Source organism: Heterodontus francisci, chromosome 1 (assembly GCF_036365525.1).
Source record: "Heterodontus francisci isolate sHetFra1 chromosome 1, sHetFra1.hap1, whole genome shotgun sequence".
Lineage (NCBI taxonomy): Eukaryota > Metazoa > Chordata > Chondrichthyes > Heterodontiformes > Heterodontidae > Heterodontus > Heterodontus francisci.
The window spans coordinates 206,608,619-206,632,019 of NC_090371.1; the positions used below are offsets into that span (position 1 = coordinate 206,608,619).

At 43.3% G+C, this 23,401-nt stretch overlaps 1 protein-coding gene across 6 annotated transcripts in view; it reads left to right on the plus strand.

Annotated features, from left to right (window-relative positions):
* Nucleotides 1-285: 285 nt before the first annotated feature.
* tmem154 (transmembrane protein 154) overlaps nt 286-23,401 on the plus strand; it is a 70,756-nt gene continuing 47,640 nt past the window's right edge. For 3 of the 6 annotated variants that reach the window (XR_010975858.1, XM_068040958.1, XM_068040947.1), the window contains exons 1-2: nt 294-428; nt 20,774-21,223. Coding sequence is in view for 5 of the 6 variants with exons in the window: in XM_068040958.1 (XP_067897059.1) it covers nt 341-428; nt 20,774-21,223 (538 nt within the window). In the remaining variant the exon portion in view is untranslated. Of the gene's footprint in view, nt 429-20,773; nt 21,224-23,401 lie in introns of all 6 variants that reach the window. The other 3 variants (XM_068040973.1, XM_068040981.1, XM_068040990.1) reach the window with 3 other exon arrangements.

Genomic DNA, 23,401 nt, shown 5'->3' on the forward strand with positions numbered 1-23,401 from the left:
GTTTCTTAAGATAAAAGAATCACATCCGCTGTTCACAAACTGGAACATATAACAAAGATATATCTCCTCTGGGGGCATTGAAGCAGCCTGACTGTTTAAAAAAGATTTAATCAAAAAACCTGCAGGAGTCACTTTTTTTGCAGATAAATAAGAAAGAAACCACTTTCAGAAATAATCAACCTGGCACAAGCAGCTAGTTCAGGTTGCATTGCATCACTTCCTAAAAAGATCATTCAAAAACAGCTCCTGGAGAAATATTTGAGTCAGAAACATTTACAGGAAACAGGAAATGGTGACGCTTCTTTGTGTAAGAGAGGAAATCAGAGCACAATAAAATTGTATGCATACTCTCTATAAAGGTAACATGAACCAGCGGAATTCAAGATTATATTTGATTCTGTCGGTGGGCCTCTTATTTTCTGGCAACAGTAAGTGTCACTGTAAAATGTTGTTAAGTTAACCTGGCTGAAAACTGCTGCTCTGCCTGTCATGTAGCCTTTAGCTTACTTAAGTGAATAGTTACACCCAGACGTCTGAGAGATTTGACAGCAACATGCTTTAACATGTAAATGCACTTTATCAAGTATATTTCTCAAGTTTCTTAATGAGGCTTGGTGTTTGCTGTAATTTCTCTCTTGGCAAATTAATTGTTTGGAGACTGATTTAGAAGGTTATTTGAAAATTTCTATACTTTCAAATCTGTTTGCACAGACTGTGGCGTGAGTCTGTTCTTCGATTTTCCCCCTCTTCAATTATGAAATCCACCAAATGGTCAGAAAAGGAGCTGTAAAAAGACCTAGCACTCTATCGTTTCTTGCTTGCAGTCATCCACAGTCCCTCATTACAGGACAGAACTGTTCATTTTGATTTAAATTGTGACCTATTTTGATAGTTGTAACTAGAATCATAACTCTTGCCAATCATAAATGTAAAGCAACAAATTCTGAAGTTGACTGTCCTATCACTATATCTTGTTAATCATGTTCAGAAATTGCATATTGTTTAAAATACCAATTCATTTATTTATTGTCGTGCCCACCATGCCCCCCTCCCCCACCACCACCCCCCTGCTCCCAGTGTAATCTTCACAAGTTACTGAGGAGTTGTTCTATAACTGTTTCCTGAATGTTAGTTTTAAATGATCTCCTTTTCACTATCAGGCACATCTTGTAGACAGGATGGCTGTGCCATGAGGTTGCAAGAAATTTGTTGCTACCCCTGATCCTGCACATTGGGTTGTGGAACCAGGAGGAGCACAAATGAATGTTTTTAAAAAATCCTTTTTCTTTCTCAAAATCGCTTTCAATAGTGGCTGCAACAGCCTGTGATGAATTTTGAGTGGGGCAGGTCTGACTCCTGAAGTGGAAAACAAGTATTAGGCACATCATTTACATCCGTAAGAGACCTGATGCCTGTTTAAGGGGGTCAGCCTAAAAAAATGGCCTGATTCCCAATTTCGCAGGATTTAGTCCCCAAAATTGGGTCTCGTTGTGCCTGGTTTACACCCATAAACTGGGTGCAACAAAATCCATTTTCTATGCTTGAGAGGAATACAGAGAAACCTGGTAATAAGGAAAATGTAGAAAATAATTTCAAAAAAACAGAAACTGCTGTATGACTTTGATCTATGGTAACAAAAGGCTCCATTTCAAGTGAAATCTGGCAGGGTCCCATCAGCTCACCCACGATAGCTGATCATGGAATGGTGTTGACAGCAAGCGTGGCAGAGTTTTCACTCAGTCTGTCCTCTTTGCCAGGCACGGAAGCTGCACAGTGGGAGAAAACAGTGAGAAACTAAAAGGGAAAAATATCAACAAAAATAGTTGAAATTTTTGTCTTTTAGAATGTTTGAGCTTTTTTTCATGTTCTTCACATTGAAAAATATTCATTGTTCAATAAAGAGTAGAAATGTTTGGCTACCTTAAAAGTGCACCATGGTCAAAAAACATGTTTTCCAAACCTAAATTTACTCTCATTTTTTCAGACATTCTCTTTTTTCAATCCTCTCTTTTGAATCCACTGTTGTGTTGAATGATGTTGAGAAAATAAATTGTTAATGCAAAGAGAATGCAAAATGAAAATCTTCACAAAACAAAAGCGCAAAAAAGATCACTTGCAGAACTGAAACATTTAAAAAATAATTAATTTAGTTCGCAGTTTGATGAATCTCTCGTTCCTCATTTTGTTATCTTTAGATTCTAACTGCACCTATGCACTGAAAGTTTTGGTTGATAAACAAATTAACTAGTTCAACTTGTAATCGATCCATGGCATAGGTTCTGAAGAAGAGTATTTTTCTCTGCAGGAGATTTCACTAGAATTCAATGTGATGAAGTCATGCCTTTTATTCCACTATGTATCCTTCTCTCCATGAAATTGTTTAAACCTCCTTCAGTGTTTTTTTTACTCGTCTGATTGGAGCAATCTTAAAAGATAGACCCTCATTTTAACTCTGGCTAAGAACTGGAGTGCAGGGGCCGAAGTGGGTAGCAATATTTTAACTCCCAGGCCTCAATGGTTTGCTGACTCTGTGCCATCCGGAAGCGGTAGGAATGACATCAATACCAATGGGTGGAATGGTAATCTGTGGGTGTGTCAGGCCTCCACTGGAGATCCAACAAACGGTCCACAGTAAGGTCAGAAAGGGACAAGATCGATAAAGTTTACAATCAGGAAGGAGTGGAAGCCCTAAGGTATTCTTGTGGGGCCAGGAGGAGCATTTGCCTGGGCATCTTGTGGACAAGATGTTGCCAACTAGCAGCAAAAGCTGACAAGTCCGAGACAGCACGATCCTTAGTCATCTTGGAATACAAATAGCATGCGCATCTCCATTATATCATTGGGTGTCAACTTTGTAATTTAAATGAGGGCCCCACATTAAATGAGGGCAGGTGACCTTGCTGTACTTGATTTCAGGTAAAGTAAGAGGCAGGAACAGATTGGGAATGTGGTGCAGACCCCCTCACTACCTTAACCCTCTGTCTGTGCTGTTCCTGATGGTTTTCTGTTCTGACTTCGTGGTTCAGGTGCATTGCTTTTGCCGAATACTGGGATTTCACTTTGCATCTGACCTATTCCACAGCAACAACTTCCACTTTTACAGTGCCGATAAAGAAATAGAACTTCACATAGGACAGATAGTTCACCGAGTCGTAGTAAAAGAGTTAGATAACCAAAAATAAACTTTTTCAGGAGTGGAGAGAAGTACCTGAGTGAAAAATCTTAGGAAGGGAGTTCCAAAGAATGCCCGGAGATTGTGGGTGCAAAATTGAACAGGGTCCAAAAAAGGACACAAATAGCGTAATGCATAATTAATCCATGCCTGTTGCTTCTGTGCAGGCAGCATGCAAACTTTGTGCGGCTTGCTAATTTGAATGATAGCTTTGTGGCCAGTGCTTGGAGGAAGCACTGAGGGTGGCAAGGGCACAGAATGTACTCTGGGTGGGGGTCTTCAATGTCCATCACCAGAGTGGCTCGGTAGCACCACTACTGACCGAGCTGGCCGAGTTCTAAAGGACATATCTGCTAGACTGGATATGCGGCAGGTGGTGAGGGAACCAACAGGAGGGGAAAATATACTTGACCTCGTCCTCACCAATCTGCCTGCCGCAGATGCATCTGTCCATGACAGTATTGGTAGGAGTGACCACCGCACAGTCCTTGTGGAGAATAAGTCCTGCCTTCACATTGAGGATACACAACATCGTGTTGTGTGGCACTACAACCGTGCTAAATGGGATAGATTTCGAACAGATCTAGCAATGAAAAACTGGGCATCCATGAGGCGCTGTGGGCCATCAGCAGCAGCAGAATTGTACTCAACCGCAATCTGTAACCTCATGGCCCGGCATATCCTCCAATCTACCATTACCATCAAGCCAGGAGACCAACCCGGGTTCAATGAAGAGTACAGGAGGGCATCCCAGGAGCAGCACCATGCATACCTCAAAATGAGGTGTCAACCTGATGAAGCTACAACACAGGACAATTAAACAACTAACAGGAGGAGGTGGCTCCACAAATATCCCCATCCTCAATGATGGGGGAGCCCAGCACATCAGTGCAAAAGATAAGGCTGAAGCATTTGCAACAATCTTCAGCCAGAAGTGCCGAGTTGATGATCCATCTCGGCCTCCTCCTGAAGTCCCCAACATCACAGATGCCAGACTTCAGCCAATTCGATTCACTCCGCGTGATATCAAGAAACGACTGAAGGCACTGGATACTGCAAAGGCTATGGGTCCTGACAATGTTCCGGCAATAGTACTGAAGACCTGTACTCCAGAACTTGCCGCGCCCCTAGCCAAGCTGTTCCAGTATAGCTACAACACTGGCATCTACCCGGCATGTGAAAAATTGCCCAGGTATGTCCTGTACACAAAAAGCAGGACAAGTCCAACCCGGCCAGTTACCGCCCAATCAGCCTACTCTCAATCATCAGTAAAGTGATGGAAGGTGTCATCAACAGTGCCATAAAGCGGCACTTGCTTAGCAACAACCTGCTCAGTGATGCTCAGTTTGGTTCCGCCAGGACCACTCAGCTCCTGACCTCATTACAGCCTTTGTTCAAACATGGACAAAAGAGCTGAACTCAAGAGGTGAGGTGAGAGTGACTGCCCTTGACATCAAGGCAGCATTTGACCGAGTATGGCATCAAGGAACCCTAGCAAAACTCAGGTCAATGGGAATCAGGGGGAAAACCCTCCGCTGGCTGGAGTCATACCTAGCGCAAAGGAAGATGATTGTGGTTGTTGGAGGTCAATCATCTGAGCTCCAGGACATCACTGCAGGAGCTCCTCAGGGTAGTGTCCTAGGCCCAACCATCTTCAGCTGCTTCATCAATGACCTTCCTTCAATCATAAGGTCAGAAATGGGGATGTTCGCTGATGATTGCACAATGTTCAGCACCATTCGCAACTCCTCAGATGCTGAAGCAGTCTGTGTAGAAATGCAGCAAGACCTGGACAATATCCAGGCTAAGGCTGATAAGTGGCAAGTAACTTTCGTGCCAGGCAATGACCATCTCCAACAAAAGAGAATCTAACCATCTCCCTTTGACATTCAATGGCATTACCATCGCGGAATCCCCCACTATCAACATCTTAGGGGCTACCATTGACCAGAAACTGAACTGGAGTAGCCATATAAATACCGTGGCTACAAGATCAGGTCAGAGGCTAGGAATCCTGCAGCGAGGAACTTACCCCCTGACTCTCCAAAGCCTGTCCACCATCTACAAGGCACAAGTCAGGAGTGTGATGGAATACTCTCCACTTGCCTGGATGGGTGCAGCTCCAACAACACTCAGGAAGCTCGACACCATCCAGGTCAAAGCAGCCCGCTTGATTGGCACCCTATCTACAAACATTCACTCCCTCCACCACCGACACACAGTGGCAGGAGTGTGTACCATCTACAAGATGCACTGCAGCAATGCACCAAGGCTCCTTTGACAGCACCTTCCAAACCCGCGACCTCTACCAACTAGAAGGAGAAGGGCAGCAAATGCATTGGAACACCACCACCTGCATGTTCCCATCCAAGTCACACACAATCCTGACTTGGAACTATATCGCCGTTCCTTCACTGTCACTGGGTCAAAATCCTGGAACTCCCTTCCTAACAGCACTGTGGGTGTACCTACCCAACATGGACTGCAGCGGTTCAAGAAGGCAGCTCACCACCACCTTCTCCAGGGCAATTAGGGATGGGCAATAAATGCTGGCCTGGCCAGCGACGCCCACATCCCATAAATGAATTTTAAAAAACACACTGCTGAGTGTCTGCATGCCACAGCAGGGGGCCCAAGTTTCTGCAAGGCTAGCACCACTTAAAGCTAGCCTGTACTATGTAAAGCCAAACTGCATCCTTTAAACAGGAGGTGCTCAAATTGATTGCAGAAGAGAGTGAGAGCAAGAAGAACGTTGCATTATGATGCAACAGGGCAGAGAGTGTGCTCCAAGGTTCTCTCACACTCTCCTGGTGGAGGAGGTGGACAGGAGGAGAGAAGTCATCTATCCGCAAGGGGCCATGAGGTCCTCCAGGTACACTGTGAGAAGGCACTGGGAACTGATAGCATGGTGGTCAATGCCAGGAGCCAAGCCCCAAGGACCTGAATGCAGTGCCACAAGATCTTTAATGACCTCACACGAGTGGTCAAGGTCGGTGAATGCATCTTCAAATGTCATAACTCACCAACTGCACCACCAGCCTCACACACTGTTCACTTCAGCACACTCCCATCACTCACCTATCAACAATCTCTATCAATCAAGACTCCATACCTCACATTCATAGCTTCACCTCACCCTCACACACTTAGAACTGCTACAAGCCTCACATCCACATCTCACAGCTTGCACATATTGTCAGCTACTCAACCGTGACAGGCATACCACCAATATACATTGCATCACACTCACTGACACAATTCCCTCTCTCTTGCAGGAGAAGGTGGTGCAAAACGGACGCAGCAGCACCTAACTGGCAGGGGACCAATGGAGGAGATGCTGGTTGCCATCGATGGAGCGGCCACGACTGAGGCCATGGGCAGTCCCGGGCCTGAAAGCATTGAAGATTCATGCATCTTTGTACTTAATTCACCTTCTCACATCCCACTTTCCCCTCATCCCACAATCTCTTCTGATGTGCAAGCTGTAAATGGTGTGAGTATGCACCTCTTACTTTCCCACCTCTCCCCTCACCACAACCCTAGCATTGTGTGTTTTGCCTTTCAGATACCCAAGAACTGCAACCTGGCCAGGCAAGAAGTGGAAGAGTAGAACGACAATGATGATGAAGAAACACTGTCACTCGATCTCATACTCGGAGCCACCAGCCTCAGTTAGTGACACTGCATGTACTGTAGAGTATAACATACAATGGGATAGGCACGTGGTGTGACACTGGACACAAGTGGCTTGTAGTCAGGGCAGGGAATAGGGGTAGCACAGATGCCAGCTCGCCAGAAGATGAGGTTACACGCAAGTTCTGTTGCAGAGGACTCAGATGAGGACTTCGTTGGGATGGCATCCAGAAAAAGACTGATGGGCATGCACACAGAAATGCTTGGTGCATTGGGAAGCCTGCCAGAAAGCCAGCGGTCAATGTCAAGGAGCATGGAGAGATCCAACACCAACTTGGTGCAGGGCTTTGTGCAGAGCTTGGAGCCCATCCTTTCCAGCTTGGAAGTGGCGGCCAACTCCATTTGCACACTTGCGGACCCAACCATGAGGCAAATAGAAAGGCTGGTGGAATGGGCGGACAAGTGGCAGATGAAAGTTAATGCAGAGAAGTGTGAAGTGATTTATTTTGGTAGGAAGATCACGGAGAGGTAATGTAAAAGAAAGGGTGCAATTCTAAAGGGGGTGCAGGAACAGAGGGACCTGGGTGTATTTGTGCATACATCACTGGAGGTGGCAGGACAGGTTGAGAACACGGTTAATAGAGCATACAGCATACTAGGCTTCATGAATAGCGGCATAGAGAACAAAAGCAAGGACGTTATGCTAAATTTGCATAAAACACTAGTTCGGCCTCAGCTGGAGTATTGTGTCCAGCACCGGATGCCACACTTTAGCAAAGGTGTGAAGGCATTAGAGAGAATGCAGTAAAGAGTCATGAGAATGGTTCCAGGGATGAGGAACTTCAGTTTTGTAGCTAGATTGGAGAAGTTGGGATTGTCTTCCTTGTAGAAGAGAAGGTTGAGAGGAGATTTGATAGAGGCATTCAAAATCATGAGGGGTCTGGACAGATAGGGAAAAACTGCTCCCATCGGTGGAAGGATCAAGAAGAAGGCAGCACAGATTGAATGTAACTGGCAAAAGAAGCAATGGCAACATGAGGAAAAACGTTTTCACACAGCGAGTGGTTAGGATTTGGAATGCACTACCTGAGAATGTGGTGGAGGCAGGTTCAATTGAGGCGTTCAAGAGGGAATTGGATTGTTATCTGAAAAGGAAGAATGTGCGGGACTACAGGGAGAAGGCCGGGGAGTGGCACAAAGTAAAATGATTCTTTAGAGAGCCGGCACAGACACAATGGGCCAAATGGTTTCCTTCTGTGCTGTAACAATTCTGTGATTCTGATCTGTCCTGTTCTGATGTGGACTCTGCTCATATACCCTGTCATGCTGTATTCCAAGGGGGATGCAAACAACTGCACCCATATCTGCGAGCAAATGGTTTGAGCAGAATGCTGGAAGTCAGGACAAAATCCTTCAGCATGTGCCACACCACTCCCTTTGGACTTCAGCAACTTTAAACAACTCTAGAAACCAACAAACACTTCTACAATCACAGCAACAGCCAGTAGAGATCATCAGCAACTGACCTGAACGTAGTTGATAATCCCTTTAAATTGTGCTGGTGGGGAGGAGGCCCTTTCCAGCTGATGAATATACATGTTCAGCTATGCAAAGTTAAGAGAAGGCATGAGCTGAGCTTCGAACTTCAAAATGGCAGCGTGGCTTCAAATTAGCAATTCAGGCTGATTGATGACACAATCTGCTTACTCCCAGCAGTCGCTCCATGTGCGTATGCCCACCCTCTCACCAAAATGGCATCCGCACAGCTGGAACCTAGCTAGTGTGTGTGTGCTGCAGATGCAATTTTGGAGGGAAAGCAGTACTCAAAGTACTGAAAATCTGGGCACTACACAGTTTCTGCGGGAAAACACCTTTGACCACCGATCCATCAGGCAGTGGTGTGCACGGAATGTCCTCAAGGCCCTACGGGAAAAGGAGACAGGGGATCCTGTCGGATGGTTCCCCGAGCAGACCGCCAAATTCATTTGGCGGAATGCCTCATCACCAGAACTTTCAAACAAGCACCAAGATGTAGCTTGGCTGGTGGTGAGAAGGGCCCTCCCCGTCAGATCCTTCATGCACGCCCGAAGTCTCGCCCCTCCGCACAATGCCCCCGCGGTGGCTGTGGTGAGGAAGAGACGGTTGCCCACCTCCTCCTGGAATGTGTCTTTGCAAAGCAAGTGTGGAAAGAGATGCAGTGGTTTTTGTCGAGGTTCATCCCAAGCAGCTCGGTAACACAGGAGTCTGTGCTCTACGGGCTGTTCCCAGGGATGCACACCGAGACAAACATCAACTGCTGCTGGAGGACTATCAATTCGGTGAAAGACGCCCTTTGGTCTGCCCAAAACCTGCTGGTCTTCCAGCGCAAAGAGTTGTCCACCACCGAATGTTGCAGACTGGCACATTTCAAGGTCCAGGACTACGTGCTGAGGGACGCACTAAAGCTTGGGGCTGCCGCAGCAAAGGCTCAATGGGGAAAGACCACAGTGTAAGGTCCCCCCACCAAGCTGAACTGATCGTGCGGATTTGTAGTGAGGAAGAAAGCTGTAGACCACAGGAAGAGATCAATTGGATCCATGGGAAACCCCTCGAACAGTATCAGGAAAATTTCGTTTGCTGTAAATGTAAAAATGTATATGGCATGACAATGAAATGGAAGGGTTGTGAGGCAACTCATGATTGTATAGAAGGAAACTGATCACCTTTGCACTGTTTGTATTTTTTGACTTGATGCTGGTTTAAACTGTTTGGGAATGTAATTTTTACAGATTTTTATGAATAAAGTATATTTTGGAAATAAAAAATGAAAATCTGGGCACTACAGAGCCAAATTTTGCACTCTGTGTTTCGAGTAGGTGAGTAGTGGTAGGGGAATACACAGAGGGCCAGAGGTGGAGGGTCAAAGGGCATAGAATGGGGCATAGGATTGGAATAAGTTGCATAGGTAGGATGCAGTGAGGTCTTAAAAGGGGAAAGATTTTGTTCTCATTGCATTGAGGAAAAGGGAGCTGCTGCAGGTCAGAGAGGACAGGGATCATAGAACTGTGTCTGCAGACAGCAGTGTTTTGGGATCATATGGGTTAGACCTAGGGATTTTAACAAAGCTTTTGACAAGGTCCCACATGGCAGACTGGTTTGTAAAGTAAGAGCCAATGAAATCCAAGGACATGTGGTAAGCTGGATCCAAAATTGGCTCAGTGGCAGAAAGCAAAAGGAAATGGTCAATGAGTGTTTTTGTGACGGGGAGGCTGTTTCCAGTGGGATTTCGCAGGGCTCGGTACTAGGCCCCTTGCTTTTTGTGGTACATATCAATGATTTAGATTTAAATGTAGGGGGCATAATTAAGAAGTTTGCAGATGATACAAAAATTGGTCGTGCGGATTTGTAGTGAAGAAGAAAGCTGTAGACCACAGGAAGAGATCAATGGATTGGACAGGTGGGCAGAAAAGTGGCAAATGGAATTCAATCCGGAGGAGTGTGAGGTATTGCATTTGGGAAGGACAAACAAGACAAGGAATACACAATAAATGGTATGATTCTGAGAAGTGTAAAGGAACAGAGGAACCTTGGAGTGCATGTTCATAGATCCCTGAAGAAAGCAGATCAGGTAGATAAGGTGGTGAAGGAGGGATCTGAATAAAATGAGTTCAATTATCCAAAAGTGCAGCTGGGAAAACTTTTGGCTCAAGCACAACTTTAGGTTGGATAGGCTGTTTGCCAAACAGAGGCATTTATAGAAGTGGAGCTGGTGGCAAAGAACTAATGCTCTCATGGCCAAGACTCCATTACCTTAAGCTCATTCAAAACTCTGTTGTCCGTATTCTAACATGCACCAAGTTCCGTTCACCCATCTCCTCTGCTCTCACTGACCTACATTGTCTTGCAGCCCGCCAGCACCTTGATTTTAAAATTCTCATCTATGTTTTCCAATCCCTCTATGGCCTCACCCCTCCCTAACTCTGCAGCTTCCTCCAGCCTTATAACCCTTGCAGATCTCTATGCACATCCAATTGTGCCCTCTTGTGCTTACTTGATCTTAACCATTGGTGGAGCTTCCTAGGCCCTAAGCTCTAGAATTCCTTCCCTAAATCTCTCCACCTCACTACCTCTTTCTTCCTTTAAAGCACTGTTTAAACTGACCACTTTGACCAAGCTTTTGGTCACCTGTTCTAATATCTTCTTATGTGGCTTGGTGTCAAATTACATTTGATAATGCTCCTATAACATGCCTTGGGATGTTTTATTACATTAATGACACTATATAAACGCAAGATGTTGTTGTTATCATGATACATTTATGCCTATGTAAATGAGGAAAAGGACCACTACAAGGTCACAGTGTTGAGACATGAAGAGAATCCTTTGCTGGGGATGGCTACATCGGGACAGGTAGGAATGAAAATACTTAAAAAGAAAGGCAGTGTAAAGAAATTGGAGTAATAGACTGCCATCACTAATTGCAACTCCTTCAACCTGCCCCGTGTCCTGTTCCTTGCTACTTTTCACTGGTTCACTATCCAACTACACATAAATTTCAAAAGCCTTGTCCTCATCTACAAATCCCTCCATGGCCTCGTTGCTTATGTTCCTGTTCACACCTTCCACCTTTTTGATTCCTGCATCTGTTCCACTGCCCCTTCTCTCTGTTGCACTTTTGGCCTCTGAGCCTTCAGGCATTAAGGCACCATAATCTGAAAGACTCTTATTCAGCCTCTCTGCCTGGTTCAGGTAAGGAAAAGGCTGGTGGGGACAGGAGATGAAGAAGAGAATGAGGCTGTAGCTAAGACAGCTAGGTTGACGGGGCCTAATGATCCCCATGCTTTTGATTCCAGAGTAAATGTTGGAATGCAAACGTTTGTGTGGTCGGGCAAGGTCATCTAACTTACATTAGGGAGATTAAAGAAGTCTTGTAGGTAGGTGGCTGTCAGCAGTCTGGATTCACCAAATGATGTAATGTCCAGATCTATGCAGCTGATATCCCATCTATACTGAAGCTTTAATTCCAGTAGTGGTGCCTTGAGTGGATCTTCTGTCTTCTGCCCCTCTACATCCAGGACACATGCTAGTGGGAATTCTTGAGCTACCCAGTAAAATTTCACCCATTTAGATCTCACCGCAAAGCTTAGCCAGCTAAGAGCAAAGAGCTGGTGAGTCTCTTTGAGGTCTCCTGAAAGGGCTTATAACCTTTACTAGACTAAGGTTGTCGATCATGAAGGAGGTCAATTCATCTGGTCTGGAAAACTAGTAGGCTCCTTTAGAAACCAAATATTTAACCAAAAAAATCACTTTTCTCTTCAGCTCCTTTTGGGCAAAGTGGGACCTCAGGTGGAGATTGTGAGGGCTGCTCTGGCTTACAATGAAGGATTGTGGCACATACCTCCACTGCACGCCTGAAGGGGCTGGGGGCTCACTCCAGCTATTATAGGAGTTAAAGTGGGTCTAGAATGACCCACATAGCAGGAATTCTGCTGTAGGGTGTCAGTTATGGCTCAGCAATAGCACTCTCGTGTCTGGGTCAGAAGGATGTGTATTCAAGTCCCATACCAGTGAGTTGAGCACATAATCTAGGCTGACATTTCAATGCAGTACTGAGAGAATACTGTGCTGTCTTTTGGATGAGACTTTAAAACTGTCTGCCTACTCACGTGGTTGTAAAAGGTACCAAGGCACGATTTTTAAGAAGAGCAGGGGTGGTTTCCATGGTGACCTGGCCATTTATCCCTTGACCAACATCACTAAAACAGATGTCCTGGTCATTAACTCATAGTTGTTTGTGGGAACTTGCTGTGTACAAATAGTTTGCCACGTTTCCTACATTACAACAGTGATTACACTTTAAAAGTACTTCATTGGTTGTAAAGTGCTTTGGGATGTCCTGAGATCATGAAAGGCGCTATATAACAGCAAGACTTTCATTCCACTGCACTTGTGCCAACAGAATAGAGTCATTATTGCACAGAAGGAGGTCATTCGACCCATTGAGACCATGCTGGCTCTCCGTGGAGCAATCCAGTCAGTCCCATTCCCATGTTCTATCCTCATAGCCTTGCAAGTTTATTTCCCTCAAGTGCCCATCCAATTTCCTTTTGAAATCTTTTATCATCTCCACTTCCACCACGCTTGTAGGCAGCAAGTTCCAGGTCATCAATCCACTTGCTGCGTAAAACGTTCCTCCTCACATCCACCTTGCATCTCCTGCCCAGAACCTCAGATCTGTGTCCACAGTCCTTGTACGATCAGCTAATGGTACGATCAGCTATTCTTGTCTACCTTATCTAGAAATGTCATAACCTTGTACACCACTATCAAATCTCCCCTCAATCGCCTTTGCACCAAGGAGAACAACCCTGACCCCCCATCCAACCCCATGGCCAGAATCCCTCATTCATGGAACGATTCTGGTAAATCTCCTCTGCACCCTCTCAAGGACCCTCACATCCTTCCTAAAGTGTGGCAACCAGAACTGGATGCAATATTCTAGTGGTGGCCCAACCAGAGCCCTGTAAAAGTTCAGTATAACTTCCTTGCTTTTGTACTCAATATCTCCATTCATGAAGCCCAAGATCCCAATGTTTTGCTAATTACTCTCTCAATATGTTCTGCCACCTTCAAAGATCTGAACATAGAAAGTCCTAGGTTCCTCTATCCCTGCACACTCTTTAGAACTGTACCATTAAGCCTATATGCTCCTTCCTGTCCCTTCTGCCAAAATGCATCACCTCACACTTCTCTGAATTAAATCCCATCCACCACTCGTCTGCTCATTCTGCTAGTCTATGTCCTTTTGCTGTCAATTGGTATCATCCTCACTGTTTGCCACACCTCCAAGTTTGGTAGCATTGGCAAATTTTGAAATTTTACTTAGTATTCCAATATCCAAGTTATTTACATATATCAAAAAAAACAGCAGTCCCAGCACTGACCCTTGGGGAACACCACAGTCTACCATTCTCCAGTCTAAAAAACAATTATTTACCACAACTTGCTGTTTACTGTCCTTAAGTCATTTTTTTTTTTCGTTTGTGGGCATCTCTGGCTAGGCCAGCATCCCTAATTGCCCACTGAAGGCATTTAAGAGTCAACCACATTGCTGTGGGTCTGGATGGCCCGAAAGGACATTAGTGAACTAGATAGGTGTTTACACCAATCAGTAATGGTTTCATGATCACCATCAAACTAGGTTTTAATTCCCAATTTATGAATTGAACTCAAATTTCACCACCTGCTAAGGTGGGATTCAAACCCATGTCCTCAGAGGATTAGTTTAAAATAGCTGGCTTCTTAGTCCAGTGACATTACCACTACACTACTACACCACCAACCTTCCTATTCCATGAGCCTCAGTTTTGTTAACCAACTTTTTATGTGGTAATTTGTCAAAACCTTTCTTAAAATTCATATAAACAACAGCCATTGCATTCCCTTTATCAACTTTCTCTGTCACTTCATCAAGAAATTCAACTAGATTAGTCAAGCATGATCTGACTTTTACAAATTCGTTCTGGCTCTCCATAATTAACTCAAATCTCTCCAAGTGCCTGTTGATTTTTTCCCCTGATTATTGTTTCTGAAACCTTAAAACCACTCTAAAACCACTGATGTTAAAATGACCAGCCTGTAGTTACTAGGAATATCCTTACACCCTTTCTTGAATAAGGGTGTCATATTTGCCACTCCCCTGTATCTAGGAAAGATTGGTAGATTATGGCAAGCCCATCTGCTATCGCCACTCCCACTTCCTTTAGTAATCTGGGATGCAAGCCGGACCAGTCAATTTATCCCACTGTAAGCAAAGCCAGCCTTTCTAGTGCACCTTGCCTATCAATTTTCACTTCATCCAGTACTTCAAGCATCTCTGCTTCTACCGATATTTTGTTAGTATCCGCTTCCTTAGTAAACACTGATGCAAAGTACTCATTAAGTACTGTAGCCTTGCCCTATGCCTATAAGTATATATCACCTTTTTGTCTCTAATAGGACCCACCCCGCCTCTTACTACCTGCTTACTATTTACATACTGGTGAAAGATTTTGGGGTTCCCTTTTATGTTAACTGCCATTCTATTCTTATATTCTCTCTTTGTTTTCGCTTGAAGCATTCATCTGACATGCATCGTACATCATCTTTTTTTGTTTCATCATAATCTCTATCTCCTTGGTCATCCAAGGAGCGCTGGCTTTGGTTCCCCTAACTTTCACCCTTCTTGTAATGTACTGAATCATCTCCTTCTTAAAGATCACCCGTTGTTCTGTTACAGTCTTCCCTTTCAGTCTTTGGTTCCATTTTACCCTGTCTAGATCCCCTTTCATCTCATTGAAATAGTTCCCTAGGGTCTTTTAGGACAGACTATTCAAATGGCTGTTAATTTGCTCCAGGAGCAGAAACTGTGACACATACTGTGATCAAGAGTTTCTGATGTACCCTACGGTAATGAACATAGATTGTGCTCTTGGTGTAAAGCAATAGTATCAAATAGGAGCTAGAACTGGAGCTGGGCTCAACAGTGAAGGAAGCCTCGGAGGAGACAGCCTATTTATGAGTTGGGGGAGACAAAGAAGTGTGCATTACAAACAGGGTGGGATTAACAACAAAATGTAAACTACAGAAAAGTGGCATTGTGAATGCGGATGGGAGCTTCTGTTAACATGCGCAGTGGTTCTCAAACATATAAATAATGCTTTTAAGAAAACAGATATTTATATTCATGCCGCTCTCACTAGGTGAAACAGCTAGCTGACTCTGCACCAAACCATACAAATCAGAAAGGACCCAGTCTTCCTGCTCACACTTTCACATTATTCCATGGACCCACATGAAGTTTCTATGGGTCTCAGTTTGAGAACCACTGAACTAGAGAAGAGTGCCTCCCAGAACTTGAGGAGGGCAGGGGGATGGGAGTGGAGGATGTGAAAGAGAAGGAAATGTAGAAGAAGAGTATCTCTTGAACTGGAGGTGAAAAAAGGTACAGTGTTTCTATGATTAAGGAATGGAAAAGTTCCTCTTAGTGCGAGAGAGTGAGGATGATTATTCAGGTAGCTTCTGGGGAACCTCTGGTCTCTTGAATATGGATGAAACCAACTATCATTTATAAAAGAAAAGAAGGACTTGCATTTATATAGTGCCTTTCATGACCACTGGGTGTCTCAACGCGCTTTACAGCCAATGGAGTACTTTTGAAGTGTAGTCACTGTTGTAATGTAGGAAACGCAACAGCCAATTTGTACACATCAAACTCCCACAAATAACAATGTGATAATGACCAGATAATCTGTTTCTGTGATGTTGATTAAGGGATAAATATTGGCCAGGACACCAGGGATAACTCCCCTGCTCTTCTTTGAAATAGTGCCATGGGATCTTTTCCATCCACCTGAGCAGGCAGATGGGGTTTAACGTCTCATCCAAAAGATGGCTCCTCTGACAGTGCAGTACTGCCTGAGTGTCAGCCTTGATTTTTGTGCTCAAGCCCTGGAGCAGGACATGAACCCAGAACCTTGTAATTCAGAGACAAAAGTGCTACCAACTGAACCACTGCTCAGATTGTTCCTATGCTATATTTAAACTTAAATTTTGTGTTGATATTTAGTCTGACAATTATGAAACAAAACTTGTTCTAAAATTAATGGGAATGTATCATTTTAAAAATAAAAATTATGAATTTTTGAAAGGAGCATGTCGCTGAACACCCTTACTGGTGCCACAGTAGAGAGAGCAGCATTTAGCTGCAGCATGTACAATTCCAAATTTGCTGTTTACACTCCTGATATATCACTAAGGTTGCCAACTCTAGTTAGGTGTATTCCTAGAGGATTCATCACCTGACCACCCTCCTGTAAGCACTCCACTCAGTTAAACGCCTTTTTTCCCCCATCTCCCGCATTTTTATAACTGAAAAATTAAAGAGTTCAAAGAAAATGAAAAAGCCCTTTTTAATGAATTGTTTTTCTCCCTGGTTTCTGTCAGCAGTGCCCTCGAAATTAAGCTTTAATTCCTGGAGACTCCAGGATAATCCTGAAAGGTTGGCAAGCCAAAATTACTGACCAATACATAGCAGAAAGGTTCCAAGTTTGGCTCTTAGTGTTAATCAAGTCAATTTATTTTTTATTTATTTATTTAGAGATACAGCACCGAAACAGGCCCTTCGGCCCACCGAGTCTGTGCCGACCATCAACCACCCATTTATACTAATCCTACACTAATCCCATATCCCTATCACATCCCCACCTGTCCCTATATTCTCCTACCACCTACCTATACTCGGGGCAATTTATAATGGCCAATTTACCTATCAACCTGCAAGTCTTTTGGTGGTGGGAGGAAACCGGAGTACCCGGCGAAAACCCACGCAGACACAGGGGGAACTTGCAAACTCCACACAGGCAGTACCCAGAATTGAACCCGGGTCACTGGAGTTGTGAGGCTGCGGTGCTAACCACTGCGCCACTGTGCCGCCCCAAAATGATGGTATCATTCATTTCATTGAGTGTTGTCTAGATAGAAAAGACAAAATCAGCCCAGGATTTTTGCACCTGCTGTACAGATAATGTGGGGGGGACATCATTTTGGTTCTTAAACAATTTTGCTGTTTCGACCACAAATTCATTTTTCCTTTTTCAACTATTTCTGATAGTTATTCAATGATTTCTCCTCACCATGTGCTTGTCGTGCAAGGACAGAATTGAACTTATCTACAATGTCCTCTGATTCCACGCATAGTGCATTCTGCTTCTGCACAATGCATATCACAGGCAGGGAAAATTTTTTCAATCTGTTAAAAGTTGCAATCTTTCCACAAACAGGCCACTCTGGCTCAGAATAATAAGAGCCTTAAAAGGGATTCACCAGAACTAATTTTATATTGGAATTAGAAACGTGTCATTTTAGCCCAATATTGAGATTCTGAAGAATCTACAGTGGAGAAAGAAAAGTTTGGTGCAGTGGACTCAATCTGGAAACTTGCCCATTTATTGTGCAGCCAAAGAAATTTCTCCATTGTTTAAATTGGTTAGATAAGTGGAAAAGATTAAATTCATCATATTTTGAGGACCAAGTGAAGCCATTAGCAGTGTTAACATCTGGTGTGGGTGTACACCAAAAAAGGGGAAATGTTGACACAGATAGTGAGATATTGTGTTCCTGTTTTCTTTTTTGTACACTTGCTGTTGCATTTCCAAAGTAAATGTTTAGATAACAGACCATCGCGAATTGGGAGCCCGTTTCACACTTTAGCCCAATTTTCTTTCCCGTTGAAGTAAAACTTGCTGCCAGTTCACAATCACCCACTTTGTGCTGCAGCATGCGAGTCTGCCCAGGCAGTAACAGTAGGCATTAAACGATCACAGGTCAGGCTGATCCTGTCCTTATTAGGCATCTACTTACATATATACGTACATGGACAAACACACACTATCCAGCAGTGAACACAGGATAGCAAACCAACATGGAAATCCAGGCTGTTTTTTCTTCGTTCTCAAACATAGGAGGACTGAAACCGTTTAGGTGTCCACTCACCCACCAACGCCTCCCCACCCCACCCCAACCATTGCTGCCCTGCCTGAAGCCAGTTACCGCAGCACCAACTGAAAACCTCCCATTCCCCACAGGAAGACTGGGTCCTTTCTGATTTGTATGGTTTGGTGCAACAATGTGCAGGCCATTTACCCACTGAACCATCAGGTGAATTTGGTCAAACTGTCAATTGATGTGAGGCAGTAGCAACCTTTTTTAAAAATGGGATGTGATTAAAGGGCTACAGGAAAATCTTATCAAATCCACCCAATATTTGTTATTCATTACTGAGGTTCTAGGCACCACACTTCAGAAAGGATATATTGGCCTTGAAGAAAGAGGAGCCAGATTCATTACAATGATACTGGGGCTAAAAGGGTTAAATTATGAGGACAGGTTGTGTACAGACAAGGCTTGTGTTCCCTTGAGTACAGAGGATTTAGTGATGATCTAATTCATGATTTGATAGGATGGGCAGACAGAAACTTTCCTCTGGTGGAGGAGTGCGGAACTAGGGGACATAACCTTAAAAATTAGAACTAAGCTGTTTAGAGATGATGTGAGGAAGCGCTTCTTCATCCAAAGGCTAGTGGAAATCTGGAATTCTCTCCCCCAAAAAGCTGTTGAGGCTAGTTCAACTGAAAATTTCAAAACTGAGATTGATAGATTTTTGTTAGGTAAGGGTATTAAGGATTACAGAACCAAGGTGAGTAAATGAAGTTAAGACACAAATCAGCCATGATCTAATTGGATGGCGAAACTTGCATGAAATGTTGAATGGCCTACTCTTGATCTATGTTACTATTTTCCTATCGGCCTCTGCCTCTTTCTCAGTGAGCAGCTAGTTGTTTACTGCTTCTAAAGGTAGATTTTCCGAGGCATATTCACAACACATGAGGTATTTCACCAATGGTGACAACGCAGAAAATTTGTCTTCTTAGTATGTTTGTTGTGAGTAGAGTTTGCAGTCGTTGAAAAACTGATGTGTTGTTAAAAGACAGAACTAAAACACTGTTGTCACCACACTTCCCCGTAAAAAATAATTCTTTGGAGATCCACTATTTTCAAGGATTAAAAATATGAATACCGGCACCAACGAATTTAAATATTCTAAATGACCTCTTATCATTGAGGACAGCAGACACCTTCGCTCCTTGCTCCTTTTGCTAATCTCTACCACCAGAAAATTACCCCTAGAATGCATTTATGTTTTTTGCAGTCAAGGGAAAGTTCTCCTTACAAAATTTCATTATAGTCTTCTGAAGGAACTGTATGGCTAATATTGCAATTCTGCTGCCAATGCCAAATGTACAGCTTTTGAAAGAATCTCATTTTCATTCATTTTAAATAAAGTAACACTCTGTTATTCTGATGTGGGTGGCTGAGCAGACTATCACTGTCTGTTCCTGCTTGCCTGTAACCTAATACTGTTTCACAGGCAGCCTGTGGTATAGTGACAAATATTAATGCTCCAATATCACTCATGCAGATCCACATGATTCTAGAGTGAGACAGAAGCAACATGTGGGTGTGGCAAAGGTGGGCAGTGACAATTGTCAACAGTGCCCTCCAGACAGATAAGGATATATTTTACTCATATTTTATGAATATTTTTTAAAATAGCATCTATTACTCCTTAGCAAAGTATTTGTTAAACTTTGACAGAAACAGCAAGAATGGTACCAGGAACGAAGGACTTTGGTTATGTGGAGAGACAAGAGAAGCTATGATTGTTCTCCTTAGAGCAGAGAATGTTAAGTGGAGGTTTCAGAGAAGTGGTCAAAATGATGAGGGGTTTTGATAGGGTAGATCAGGAGAAAATGGTCCCAGTGGTGAAGGGGCAATAACCAAAGGACACAGATTTAAAATAATTGGCAAAAGAATCAGGGGGAGAAGAGGAGAATTTTTTTTACGCAGTGAGTTGTCATGATCTGGAATGCAGTGCCTAAAAAGATGATAGAAACTGATTCAAAAGGGAATAAGATAAATAGTTGAAAGAGGAAATTTTGCAGGGCTATGGGGAAAGAAGAGGGGAGTGGCACTAATGAAATAACTCTTACAAAGAGCTGCCACAGGCATGGTGGGTCAAATAACCTCCTTCTGTACTGTCTGATTCTATTCCATAATTGTTTGACAGAAAAAAATCTAGAACAAAGAAATATTGACCTTTTGGTGCTGAAACTCCACTGGGTTGGGTGGGGGAAGAGGGGTGCATCCATCTGTGATGCCTGCCATTAACCCCATCAAAGTTCACAGGGTTATGGGCACCTGCACTATTAGGGACATATTTACATTTCTGCTCCAACCAACCCACCCCATCATTTAAGAAAAGGAAGCATTAAAGGAGAATTGCAAAGCAAGTCAGAAATACTTCAAAGGAGTTGAGACTCTTCAGATTGCACCAGGTTTATACATAATGCAAAGTAAATTGGTTTTTAATTCTCTGATTCATTTTAACAGGTTATTCATCACAAAAAAATGAAACAACTACATCAATGATTCATGCAGTCGAGTTTGCTCAAACTGAAAATGACACATTTGTTCCATTATCTACAGCAATTACACATCATGATCTCTGTACCAACAACTGCCTGAAATTACAAGCAAGAGAACAAACATGGCCAACAATTTCACAAAGTACATTTGCAACAAAAATTCTGGAAGATCTGCACAACGGGAATGTTGCAAGCACCAAGGCCACCAATAAAAAGAGGATTCACAATGAAAGCCTTTGGAACAGAGCCGAGAATTCGACATATGTGTTGAGTTCTTCACCAGCTATGAAAAATATTTCAAAGACCACCTCAAATAGCAACAAAGTAATTTTGATGATTGTGCTTCCAATTCTGGCTCTTGCTCTGGTTGGTTTAGGGATTGCCTTCCTGATTAATCATATCTATAGGAAAAAACGTAAGCAATAACACTTTGATTTATTGATTTGATAAACAAGCTTAGTAAAAAAATAGCATTGTATTTAAAAGAAGAAATAACAGAAAGGCAACAAAATGGTTGGCCTATAAAAAAGAAAATGTGGCAGTACGCAAAGGGTGTTGTTCTGAATTTGAGGTTGAGGCATGATGGATGTCATTGATTTTACTCCGCATTGGAGTCAATCGAAAGTAAACTTGTGCAGTGTGTACAAACAGGCAGCCGGTCTGATCCTGGTGAACACCGGCACCATTAGGGACATATCTAAGTTTCCATTTGAGTGTGTTTGGTTAAAATGATCCCCAGTCCTGGGGCAGCATGGATGCAACTTTACTCCCATTGCTCCTTTCACATGCTCCATCTGCAAGCAATTTCATGGGAGATCCATTAGAATGAATAAAAAAAGTCACATTGTACAATAGCATTTTTAAATAAGAATTTTGAAACCTCACATTCATGTTAACTGCAACAGCCTTTTTAGCTGCGGTGCCCCATAAGGGAAACTCCGATTTTAACTGGGCGTGAATGATGAGTGAGGGGTCAACAGGGTCACCAACATGAGGCTCAGGCTATTTTAACTCCGGGGTCTCATTTAAATATTCCATGTTTCCTGCCCAATCCCAACGTCACTGGTGCCAGCCCAGCGGGTGAGCATAGCAGAAGAATTAGGCCAGGAACCTGTGGTGTCAGTCTCATGTATTCGGATATATTGCGGGAGGTATTTGATTGCAGACAGAGAAGGGAAGCCTAGGGTCCTAAGTTTACTTGTGGAACCCAGAGGAGCATTGCTGTCCCACCAGACCAAGGGAACTTCTTAAAAAATAAATTGCTTACTTTTTCAACCCTCTTCTGGGCCTGCTGCTTTGTGCCTGCTGCTGGTACCAGATGCCAAACAGAGGTGTCCCTTGTTAAAATATAGCCAAGATGTGAATGACGTTCAGACCCAGGTGTTGAATTTCAATGAGACCCTCGCCTGCCTGATGTGAGTTACTTGCTGAATGGCCAGTATGCGCCTGTTAAAATGGCACATGACACAAGGCCAGTGAGGATCAGGTGAGTAGGTATTTGCAAGGACTTTAACCCCAGCACATCCCATTCTTGTCGGGCATGAAGGGTTAAAATCGGGCCTGTATAATTTTAACTAATAGTTGGAAGACTGACTCATTGTAATGGGAACTGTTGTTAAGATTTTTTGCAAATCTCTGAGGAGGCAGATGTTTATATCCACTCATAGAATATCCAACACTCATTAAATATTACACAGTTCACAATTATTTAGTGTAGGCAGAAGAAAACAACTCATTACAAAAAACTTCTCAAAGGGATTGAGAGTGAAATATAGAACAAGCACTTGATAAAGAGACAACTGGGGCCTTAGCAGCCAATCTTTCCTGGATCATTATTAATGAAAAACAATCCCCACAGTTTGCCAAATGCAGCTTTTTGTTCTTGAATGCTGAAAATAATTCTCTCCAGTTTTCAATCTACATCTCTCCCCAGCCACACAATTGGACATCATGAAAAGGCTTGCAGATTCAAAGGGCTCACTTCTGAACAAACAGGAGACCAAGAACTGCATTTGTTCTACAGGCTCCTCTAAGAAACAATCCCATGAATAAATGGGAAGATAAATCTTGGAAAGCTTTGGTTAAAAAGTCAATGACTGATCTGAATAGGGCCTAAATTCTATAACTTTCGTACAGCATATTTAAAAAGTAAGCTCTTGACTGCTCTAACAACTGCTGTGCCAGTTATTCCCAAGCTTGTTATCCCTTCCCTATGTATAACAAAATCAAATTATATAGAATGGTATAGAATATATACTACAGAGACAGACCATTCGGCCCAACCAGTCCATGCCGGCAATTATGCTCCACTTCAGCTTCCTCCCATCCTTCCTCATTTAACTCCATCAGCATAAACATCATATGATTCCCCTTAAGTGCAACTAAACTATTCGCCTCAACTCCCTATGGTAGCAAGTTCCACATTTTCACCACTCTCTGGGTAAAGAGGTTTCTTCTGAATTCTCTATTTCATTTCTTGGTGACTATGTTATATTGATACCCTCTAGTTTTTCACTCCTCCTTCTTCAATTGAATTATTACAGATTGTCCCCCTTATTCCATCGCAATTATTTTTTCATCTCACTGTGCCCAC